Here is a 12338-nt window from a genome sequence, read left to right as displayed (position 1 = left end):
TACATGTGCTAGGTACTATGTAGATCAAAGGTAAAACCAGATATGATCCCTCTTCTGACGGAGCTTACAGGTTTCCAGTTCCATCAAAGATGGAATAGGCTTAGGACAACCTCTTTTCCACTGTTCGCAACCAAAAACTCTAGATAACATGCAAAGAGCAACTACCAGAGGATTCAAAAGTAAACCAAAGCAGGTAGATTGTGAAGGGGAGCCAAACCCACAGGGGTGAATTTCTCTTGTGCTTGCACCTTTGACCTGAAGGCAAGCCCCAGTCCTGCAACTGTGTAAGGACAGCACAAGAGGCCAACATTAGAAAACCTATATTTATGGCCCGAAATCTGGGAAAACAGACCCTGTAGTCCAAAGAAAGTGTGAGGAACCTTCGTTGTTATTGTTGTTGATGTTTTCCTTTTGCAGATTTTCCTTTACTTTTGGTATTATGGGCAGCTAAAACTCAAAGAAAAACTTCATCTGACCAGAGAACCCAGGAAAAGAGACCTTGAGAGTGGGGTGTGGGTGCAGACTCAGGAAGGGAGAAAGTTGGAAAAGGATTCCTTAATTCTGTGTACGAACCTAACTGTCTTGGGTCACCTCCACCTATGCATGCATGAGACAGGCCCAAAACAGCATAGCAATGGCTTTAAGAACTGAAGTAAGATCAAAACAAAGAAAGAAAGAGAAAAACACTGCCCAAGTCAGACTAGCCTCTGAGTGGTTCAGTTTTGAGACAGACCAAAGACTGTATAGCAGGGGTCCCCAAACCCCGGGCCACCAACCAGTTCTGGTCGATGGCCTGTTAGGAACAGGGCCGCACAGTGCTTGAGTGGCAGGCCAGCAAGCAAAGCATCAGTTTTTGCAGCCACTCCCCAGTGCTAGCTTCAGCGTCTCAGCTCCACCTCTGATCAACAAGCATTAGATTCTCATAGGAGCACCGGTCTCTGATGCCAAAAAGGTTGGAAACCGCAGCTATTTAGCAACTCTTACTTAGATTGGAAATAGTGCCCACAGAAAGTTAAGAGAGAGCCCATGATCTGCATGTAACCTAGTTGATTGCTTTCTAAACAAACAAAAAAATTTAAATATTCTTCAGAGGACTTTAACTGAACACAAATTCTACACAATAAAATGTTATACTCCAGAAGTATTTGACCTGTAAAAAAAAAAAGGGAAATGATTGTCTTACTGGAAAAGAAAATCAACAGATGCCAACACAAAATGACACCGATGTTGGAATTAATCAGACAAGATGTTAAGCAGCCATTTTAACTATGATTTATGTGGTAAAGATAAGCATAGTTAAAATGAATGAGAGGATACTCATTCACAACAGAAAAATAAAAACAGTAAATGGGAAGCAAGTAAAAACTTTTGAACTAAAAAATACAGTATCTGAAATAAATTCATTGGATGGACTAAATAACACATTGGGAATGAATGAGGAAAGAATCCGTTAACTTGATGATAGATAAGTAGAAATTGTCCAATCTGAAGAACATAGTGACAAAAAGATTGAAAAATAAAATGAACAGAGCCTCAAAGACCTGAGGGATACTATTATGGATTCTACAGCCTAATGAGGAAAACACGTTAAATAATCACTCTAATGAATATATAATTACAAAAAGATAGATGTTCTGAAGAAAACGATTGAGGTTTTATAAGAGCATATAAAAACTGGATCTCGCTTAGCCTAGGGGCAGATGTAGTGTCATAAATATTTCTCTGAGGATGTGGCCCTTGAGCTGAGGGATTAAAAGGAGTTAACTGAATGAAGGAGATATTAGTGGAGGTGAGTATTTCAATTAGAAGGAAAAGCAAGTGTTAATCCCCTGCAGAAGGAACCAGGCAATTTCAAGGAACTGAAAGGATATCAGAGTTGCTAGGAGTTATAAAAAATGGATGGGAGATGGTATGAAATTAGGCTAGAGAGGGAGCCAAGGACCACATTGTGCAGGATCCTGTAGGTCATTGCGATGGACTGAATGTATCTCCCCAAAATTGATATATTGAAATCTTAACCCCCAATGAGATGGTATCAGGAGGCAGGACCTTTGGGAAGTAATTAGGTCATGAGAGTAGAGTCCTTATAAAAGGATTTGTGCTCTTCTTTTTAAAAGGGTCCCTAGAGGGCTCTCTAGCTCTCTTTTTCCCATGTGAGGATACAAGAAGTCGACAGTATGCAACTTGGAAGAGAGCCTTCACTAGAAGCCAACCAATCTGGAACCCGGATTTTGGACGTCCAGCCTTCAGAACGGTGAGGAATCAATTTCTGTTGTTTATAAGGCACCCAGTTAAGGTACTTTGTTATACTAGTCTGAATCAAGACAGTCATGTTAAATAATTTTGTCTTCATCATAAAGCCAGTGAAGAGCATTGGGGCACTCAACCAGTGAACTAGCAGAGGATTGAGAGATGGAACCTTGAGCATCCCCAGCTTTAAGCAGTTGAGTAGGATGAAGCTCCCTAGAAGACAGAGAAGGAATAAGAAGAAACATAAGGGGTGGGCATAAATGTGAGAGTGGTTTAACAAGAGCCAAAAGAAGAATGTTTCATTGTGTCATAGAGTCAACTGGAGATTATTTATGACCTTAACTAGAATTATTTTATGAAGTGAAAGGAGTAGAACCTCAACTAGAGAACAATGAGGAGTCAGTGAAAAGGCTACTCACAGAATGAGAGAAAATATTTGCAAATCATATATCAGATAAGTGATTAATATACAGGGTAGATAAAGAACTGTTACAATTCAATAGCAAAAAAACCAAATAACTCAATTTAAAAATGAGAGAGATTTGAATAGGTATGTCTACAAAGAAGATATTCAAATGACCAATAAGCAAATGAAAAGATGCTCAAAACCACAATGAGATACCATTTCACACCCATTAGGATGGCTATTATGAGAAAAAAATAACAAAAAATATACAAGAAAAATTGGAACGATTGTGCATTGCTGATGTGAATATAAAATGGTATAGTCACTGTGGAGAACAGTATGGCAGTTCCTCAAAAAATTAAACATAGAATTACCAGTAGCTCTACTTCCATTTTTTAAAATGGACAAAAGATGTGAATACTTTACTGAAGAAGATATTCAAATGGCCAATAAATATATGAAGATATATTCATCATCAAGAAAATGCAACTTAAATACACAATGCAATATCACCAGAATAACTAAAAAGAAAAATACAATTTGAATAATATTAACGAGTACTTGGTTCAAATTCTAGCTATGCCACTTGCTAGATGACTTTAGGAAAATGGCTTAATCTTCCTCGGTCTCAGTTTCAACCTCTGTAAAATGGGGATAATATTAAAATAACTCAGAGCTGTGAGATTTCGAATGAGATGATTCACATTAGGTACTTAACATAATCCAACTGTGTCAGCTGTTATTATACCATTTAATCCTCACAATAATCAGTAAATTAAGTACTATTGTATCATTATTTCACAGATAAGGAAATTGAGGCCTAGGAAGATAAATCACTTCCCACAGTTATTAAAAGATGAAGAGGGGAGTGAAATACATTTCTATCTCAGCTTAGAAGTCCTTGCTTTTAGTTACTATGTGTACCACATACCAATTCCACTCTTAGCAGATATATACAAAGAGTATTGAGTAATTGCAGGCACAACTATTACTTGACACAGTATTCATTTATTCAGACTGCTAATATCATCTTGTTTTATTTTCTTCAGTACTTAATTACAATCTGAAAATATTGCTCGTCTTTGCTCTACCCCCCAACAAGAATATAAGCTTCATGAGAACAGAAACCTATCTTTCTGTTTTGTTTTTGTTTTGCTGCTTTCTCTTCAGAGTCCAGAGAGTGTAGACATTCAAAAATTATTGAGTGGATGAACTTTGTACCCTAACCTCATGATTCATGTGCCCTCTAATTTTATTCATCAAATTTAAAATATAAATGTTATTTTCTTTTTGTCATAAATTCAGTTATTATTCTTTATGGGATTTTATACACTAATATTTTACTTCATTAAAGGGAGGCAATATATATAAAGCACCTAGCATATGGTAGGTACTCAAATTTTAATGTTCTTTTTCATTAAAAATTTTCATTATTTAAATTTCTTGCCTTTTCAAAAAAAAGTATAGATACTTGAAACACTAGGGGAGTTGGTCTTATCAAATACCTAAAATCAAAGTTGAAATCTTTAATTTTGTTCTCAACAGTAACTCAAGAACTGAATGATATTTTTAAGGCAAGTTACTCTTTCTAAAAAGGCAGCTAAGACCCCAGAGAAGGTAGAAAAAAACAGGTATTTTAAAATAAGTTTCCAGATCTTATTCTCTCGATGTGGTTCTAGTTCATTCCTTCTTTTCTAGTTCATTCTTAATCAAAATAAAACCTATTTTATTTTGTTTAAATGTTGACCTTACAGACCTTTCAAATGGACCATGCATAAAGACAGCATATATCTGTAACTTATTGATGTAGGTATTAACATAGTTGATCGTATTCCATTTTAAATTTTCATGGAGTCTCTTATGCAGGAATGTGACTAAAGGTAGAGTAAACCAATGGTGGAAATGATCTCAAGGATGATATAAAGAGGTACATTTTCTAATATATGCTTTTAGGATATGGCTCAGCATTGTGAACTATTTAAAAAGTATTACATTTTTATAAGATAATAGTAGTTTTTAAACTTACGCACCTGACTTTGATTAATAACTTTAAAATGGATCCTGGAACTGTTTTAACTGTAAAGATATCTGACTTGACTATGATACAATTTTACGATTTGAAAATTATTAAGAAATTAATTCCACTTAACCATATTTGTTTTCAGATGGATTTATAATCCTGTTTTTTCTTTCAAATTATTTTTCTTTTAAATATTAGCATGCACACCACAGAACATAATCTTGAACATTCGGAGGATAAAAGCATCCGATCATCTGTAATTGCTCAGGTAAAAACTTAAAACTATATTGTAATACATGACATAAAATTCAATCCACACTTAAGATTTATTTCTAATGTTTACTTATTAGGTGTCTTTTATATGTCTGGTTATAAAATGAGAAGTGGTCATTTTAAAATAGCTAGTTTTAATAGGTACTAAGAAATGAGCAAAAGGAATGAAAAGATAGAAAAGGGTGACTACAGATTATTTTGGAGAGAAAGAAGGCATTTTCAGGAATAATGGAAATATGGCTTATTATTTCTTGCCCTGTCCAAGAAAAACTGAGTAATTTAGACTACGAGAGGTAAAGACAAATCTAATCCAATTAAAATGTGCTATATATTTGAGAGGCCCAAGTTTTATTCTTGGAAGTGTATGGAGTAAGTCATTAGACCTTTTGTTGGTACAGTTTTACTAAACGATAATTGCTCATAATTATAATTTTTAAAAATTTTTTAAATAGAGGTTTCTACAGTTCTTAAAGGCCAAAAAGTTCTTTTAAATATTTAACATATTCACCACTGATTCCAATTACTATTTTATCTCTTAAAGACTTCATCCTAGTCTATATCAGTTTATTATAAATTCTGAAGTAATAACACAATATGGTTTTCCTGTATATGACCTTTCACCCACCCTAATCAAAATTCATCTTTGTGTGTTTACCTTGGCCCTTTTGTAGAGTGACAAACTTTCTAGAAAAGATCTCTACACCAGAACTCCAACAGATTCATCATGATCAGGTTTAAAGAACTTTGGTCTTAAAGAGCTGCATATTTCGCTTGCATTAGCTGCTGAAGTGCCTCTGTCTCCCTAGTAATTAAATGTTCCCTCTTCCCTTCCTTATTTGTCCATGATGCTCTCTAGATTTTGTTACCATTTCTTGTGATATTGTGATATTCTCTCTCCCCTACAAGTATCATCAATACAAAATGTTGGCCTGTGTTTACACGTGCGCCTGCTCTTGCACACACACACACACATACAAACATCATGATGACAGTCAGGTAAATTCAAAGATCTCTATTCCACTCTACTTAATTATTTGACTTAAGAGAAGCTTCTCAATATTCTCACAGACTTTCTAAATCAGCAATTTTGTAATTAGACTATCATTAAAAGCCTATAAGATCTAACTGTATCCATAAATAATAGTGGAAGCATGAACCTTGAACTTCTGAAGGATTGATCTGTTTTTCTAATTTTTCTTTCAGTTGAAATGTGTTCATATTGTTATATTTTACTTCCTTTTCAATTTAGTTGTATATTCATTCCACAAAAGTTTTGTTGAATAATCTTTAGGAGTTACACTGAGGAGGGACACTTTTAATTATTCTACACGCTCTGTAGGCTCACTTTTTCAGTGTACATAAATCACAAATGAAAACAGCAGAGACTCAAACCGCTTAGTCAAGGTACCTTGCAAAATGCATGGCTGTAACATCTCCATGTGTCAATATCTATCATATATTGATATATAAAACATGAATATATACTTTTTTATGTGTAATTCTCCATGTTGACAATAATATGAGTTTAATTATGAGATTTAGTGGTTTTGTACATTCATAAAATTGTACAGAAAATATATTTCTTAAAAGATTTCTTTGTTATACTTCAGATTCTCAAAGATGGTAACACTAATGAACATGAAGAAGATATTCAGGAAACTTTCTTCCCAAAAGAAGAGGAAACAAAACCAGAGATGGAAAAGAGTTTTTGTCCTCCACAAGGAATGTTGAATAAAATTATTACAAATGGTATGTGAAATAAGAAATGTAAGTAGAGAGAAAATGAGAAATTTATTTGATAAATATTAAACCACAGGCTTAATCTGTATATTCCAGATATCAGCTTTAATATAAGCAATATGTGGACAAAAGAAAATGTTTTTTTAATCTGTCAAAAATAACAATTGCTTAACAGATTTATATTTTAATGTTTTTCATGACTTTTTATGTTAAATTATGGGGATTAGAAGCAGCATTGATTAAAGATTTGTATTTAAAACTTACTTTTCAAATTTATTTTTAAGTTAGCTAAAATGAACATTATACTTGTGGCAATATTGTTTCCTATTAAATTAGACCTCCGATTTTAAAACAATAGCTGCCTTGTAAAGAATTATAAAATTTGCTTTCCCACTAAAATTTTAAAGTATCTCATTGTCACTAAATATGTATGAAATTTTCTTGATTTTTTTTCTAGCTATTCTGTATGATTAAACTTAAGGGAAAAGGGGATTTTGACCTCTAGAAGTATAGAGCCTACAGAGAACAAAAATTATTTTAAAATATGATGAAGGATAAGCAGTTAAAGTTTCAAACTTTTATTTTTTTAATTTGCTGCTTGCTAACTTTAAACTTTTGAAAGCAAATTTTTGTTAATTGACTTTTTATTTATTAAAGGTTGCTTTTTAATTAACATCAGTATTTTTAAGGCCCTGAATCTAAACTAAACTAGAACATCTGCCAGTGTAAGTGATTGGACTCCTTTGTAAATATAATTTCTGCACATAGCTCTTACATGCATATTTAGTGGACAGTTTCTATAGAACAACAGCTGGGACCTGTGAAAGAGAAAAAAGATTTTCCGTTGAGGCTGAGGACTGCAGTTTGCTAGTGAACTAATTGAAGATAATAACAGTATTGAAACTACAAACTTAAGTCCATAACCCATTTCCTCCTTTGTTTTCTTTCTCTTTTGATTTTGCAATTTTAGAGAAATTTATAGGAGGAAGAACTTTTATGTTTTTATCTTAGGGATTATATTCTTGTACTCTTTTTCACTTTGTCTGTTTCTCACACACACACACACCCTATGTTCATGCTAAAGAAATCCTTAAAACAGCATATCCTTTGGATAATAGAAAGGAATAGAGCTGCAGGCTGTCTTCAAGTCATACTTAATTCATCAATTCCACAGTGTATACAAGTTAATTTAAGTAAGAAGTCTAAACTCTCAACCACACACAGAAGTCAAGTCTTATCATTTTTAATTACACTGTTTATATTCCTTACTTAGGTGGTGGCTTGCTTAGCCCCAAAGAAATGGATATTCTAGGGCAATAGATGTAAGTTTTAGGCAATTACTCCTTTTTTTTTCTTTTTAGTTTACTCTCAATAAAGGTACCAACTTATTTTCAGCAAGCTAGTTTTCCTTTAAGTAAATGAAAAGAAAGCTGAATTATATATCCAGTTATGATTTTTAAATCATCTTGAGACCAGAGTTTCTCCATTAAAATCTTATCATCAGTTTTATGAAGTAAGCAGTCTTGGAAATTTAGAGCTCAAAAAATAATATCCCAGCCCCTTCTAGATTTTGATCCAGCATCATCACTCCATCCTAACAATAAATAAAATGCTAAACAAATTGAAAAATTAACAACTCTTAATTCCATCAAAGAAGTTAGGTCACAGAGCAAATTACTGTCCCCCCAAACTAGAGACAGGCAGTTGGATACAGAGAATCATAACTTAAAGCAGAAACCTCTGTGGGGAACCAGGACCAGGGCAGGAAAACCAAAATTGTAATTGAAAATTGGCTGGAGGCTCAGTGTTTACAAGTCTGAGAGCAAAAACTCCAGAGGGAGCCCAGTCGTAGTGTGGGGGGGGACACACTTTTGTGAGTTTTACCTCCAGGAGCCATCTGGTGGCAGGCCGTTTATAACCATAGTGAAATAACATTGGAGTATTCTGTTCTTAACAAGACCTGTCCTCAAGAGAAACCATTTTATCAGCTCCTACCTAAATTTGGGGGATTTTTATCAGAGCCCAACCCACGAGAGAAAAGAAAAACCCAACTCCAGTCCCCTCTAGACATCTTGTACAACCTAAGGGAATGTGAAAAGAAAATAAAAGAAATCAAAAAAACTTAAGAGGCACTAGTGTCGTTCACAGCCCAGGGGCACAGGCTCACTAAAAAACTGAGACCTAATAGGACTATAAAACTCTTCCCCTCCCACTACACCTGACCACCACATTACCTAAGGTCCTTTTACCCAGGACACGATGTTCGCCATTAAACAAAAATATACACAATATATTAAAAGGCAAAAAATACACAGTTTGAAGAGACAGAGAAAGCATCAGAACCAGACCTGCATATGGCAGGGTGTTGGAATTATCAGGCCATGAATTTAAAAGAACTATGACTAATATACTAAGGGCTCCAAAAGAAAAGTAGGCAACATGTAAAAACAGATTAGTAATATAAACAAAGAGATGGAAATTCTAAGAGAGAATCAGAAAGAAATGTTAGAAATTAAAAGCACTGTAACAGAAATGAAGAATGCCTTTGATGGGTTTGTTAATAGACTATACACAGCTGAGAAAAGAAAATCTGAGCTTGGGGATATGTTAATAGAAACTTCCAAAACTGAAAAGCAAATAGAAAAAAGATTGAGAAAAAAAAAAAAGAAACAATATCCAAGAATTGTGGCATAACTACAAGATGTCACATTCTGGTAATGGGAATACAAGAAGAAGAAAGACAGAAAACAACAGAAGATATTTGAAGTAATAATTTCCCCCAAAATTAATGTCAAATAGCAAATCACAGATCCAGAGAGTTTACAAAACACGAAGCAGGATAAATGCCAAAACACTTCACCTTGGTATATCACCGTTAATCTGCAGAAAATCAGAAATCTTGAACAAAGGCAGAGATAAAAAAAAAGAAACCTTACCTATAGGGAAGCAAAGATAAAAATCACATCTGACTTATCTTCAGAAACCAGGCAAGCAAAAAATAGAGTGGAATGAAATATTAGCTTTAGGCAAAAAAAAAAAAAAACATAGCAGCCTATAATTCTGTATCCTATGAAATCAATTTTTCAAAAGTACAAGAGAAGTAATGACTTTCTCAGACCAACAAAAAGTGAGAGAATTTATTGCCAGTATACCTGCCTTGCAAAAATATTAAAAGAAGTTCTTCAGAGAGAAGGAAATGATACAGGTCAGAAACTCAGACCTAAATAAGGAAGAGCATCAAAGAAGGAATAAATGAAGATAAAATAAGCAGAGAGATAGCAGTTTGTTCAAAATAACAGCAAAAATATATTCACTGCTTATAGCTAATGCATAAGTGAAATGAACAATAGAATGATAGAAGAAACGGAAGAAAGGAAAGGTACTTGCAGTACCCATGAAGTGGTATAGTGTTATTTTGTAAGTGGATTTGGATTAGTTGTAAATGTGTATTGCAAACTCTAGGGCAATTAAAAAAAAAAAAAAGTATAATTGTTATGCTAAGAATGAGAGAAAATGGTATATAAAATGATCAGTTAAAACCACAAAAGACAAAAAAATGGAAGACAAAAATAGAAACAAAGAACAAGGACAGTGAATAGCAAACAGTAACTAACATGGTAGATATTAATCCAACTATATCAATAACTTTAAATGTCCATTGTCTACACTAGTTAAAAAACAGAGATTGTCAAAGTGTATCAAAAACAAGACCAAACTGGAAAAAAAAATGGCATAGATGATAGAGGCTGTTCATCCCTCTGATGACCAAATCGAAGTTGTAACAGAAACAACGAGCAGCAGCAAGGAAAAATCACCTGGGCTCTGGATGAACAAGCCATACAACTAGGGAGAAATCCAAGAAATCACCCTGCAACAGCAGAAGGTAGGACGGGGCGAGGTCGTGGAGCTGCCCTGTCCAGAGTAGCTAAGAATGAGGCTGCGTCAGCATCAGCTGCAGACGCCCCTTAAAGGGGCTGCATCCACGAGCGCATTTTCGCGGTGATGGACCTCGCTCTGAGCACCAGTGCCTATTCGGCTGCGCGCAGGGGGCACCAGGGACTTACAGGGAGACATTATCAGAGTGAGGGCCAAGGCCAAGTCTCTGTACAGAAGTGCTGGCGGTATCCATTGTTCCCTGTGGAGCTCTACCCCCTATCAGTGCCAGGGACACAGAACTGCCATAGCCATGAGGTCATCGAACTGGATAAGAGGTCACTCTGCCCAGATGATTCCTTGAAACTCCGCCTCCTCCAACTCGTGGCCCCACCCAAGCCACATCCAGATATATCCTCAGATATATCCTTGCTGAGCAGCACCTAGACTCACACTGGAGTCAGCTGGCCTCCGTTTCTGGTGTGGCCTTTTGAGGCAACTGTAAGCACAGGATCTGTGGATTGCTTGCTGAATCTTAACGGGTGGCCCTGGAGGGGCAGAGGCTTGAGCTAAATGTGGCCTTCAGCTAAACCCCTCTCAGGACTGTGCCACTGGACACCTACTTCACAAATCCACACTAATAAGACCGGGAGACTTAGGAGCTTTGCTCAGTACATAGAAACAGACATGGAAAGGCATCCAAAATGGGAAGACAAAGAAGCAGAAACCATATGAGAGTACAGAACAGAGATCCAGATATAATAGAGTCAAGTAATCTAACAGATGCAGAGTTCAAAACATAGGTTATAAAGATGCTCAATGAACTTTTGAGAAGTGTAGATAAATTCAGTGAGAACTTCAACAAAGAGATTAAAAAAAAAACCATAAAAATGGAAATGGAAATTATAAAAGGGAAGCAGTCTGAAATGAAGAACACATTATCTGAAATGATAAGTATATTAAATGGAATAAACAAAGTGAATAAAGCAAAGGATCAAATGCCCTATCTAGAGGCCAGGAAAGCCAAGGACACACAATCAGAATAGCCAAAGATAAGATGCCAAGACTATAAAAATAATTTAAGGAGTATATGGGACACTATTAAGGGTCCAAATATCTGTCTGATTGGCATAACTGAAGAAAATCAAGATGTTGAGCAGCTGTTTGAAGAAATAATTATGGAAAATTCCTCTAACCTGGTGAAGGAAGTGGACATAAACCCCCTGGAAGATCAGAGAATTCCAAAAATCAGGATCCAAAGAGGTCCACACCAAGACACATCATAATTAAAATGCCAAAGGTTAAATATAAAGAAAGAATATTAAAAGCAGCAAGAGAAAAACAAATAACTACATATAAGAGAACACCCATAAGACTGGCAGCTGATTTCTCAAAAGAAACTATGCAGGGTAGAATGGCTTAGCAAAAAATATTCGCCAGGATAAAGACCCAGGATCTACACCCAAGAATACTTTATCCAGCAAAGCTATCGTTTAGAGTTGAAGGACACTTAAAAAGCTTCCTAGACAAAAATAAGCTAAAGGAATTTATCACTACTAAGCCAGTATTACAGGAAATGTTGGAGGGACTTCTTTAAGTAGAAAAAACATGTATCAAAAACAGGAATAAAGAATGGTAACAACTTCATTGCTATCAATAAATACCTTAAATGGAAAAGAATTAAGTGCTCCAACGAAAAAACAGAGAGGCTGAAAAGATAAGAGAACAAGACTCCTACATATGAAAAGGAAGAGGATAGAAAAAGATATTGCTTTG

The 12338-nt window shown here is 35.1% G+C and overlaps 1 protein-coding gene across 10 annotated transcripts in view; it reads left to right on the top strand.

Annotated features, from left to right (window-relative positions):
• LOC120591137 (sodium/hydrogen exchanger 9B1-like) overlaps positions 1–12338 on the top strand; it is a 59756-nt gene that overhangs the window by 7674 nt on the left and 39744 nt on the right. For all 10 annotated transcript variants that reach the window (XM_039848717.1, XM_039848719.1, XM_039848712.1 and 7 more), the window contains 3 exons: positions 2118–2254; positions 4875–4944; positions 6560–6698. In XM_039848717.1, coding sequence (XP_039704651.1) covers positions 2178–2254; positions 4875–4944; positions 6560–6698 — 286 coding nt within the window. In that variant the 5' untranslated portion in view covers positions 2118–2177. The remainder of the gene's footprint in view (positions 1–2117; positions 2255–4874; positions 4945–6559; positions 6699–12338) is intronic.

The sequence above is a fragment of the Pteropus medius genome, unplaced genomic scaffold (assembly GCF_902729225.1).
Source record: "Pteropus medius unplaced genomic scaffold, Ma_sr-lr_union100, whole genome shotgun sequence".
NCBI classification, from domain to species: Eukaryota; Metazoa; Chordata; class Mammalia; order Chiroptera; family Pteropodidae; genus Pteropus; species Pteropus medius.
The sequence above is the reverse complement of the archived record's forward strand: the minus strand, read 5'-3'. Positions and strand labels throughout refer to the sequence as shown.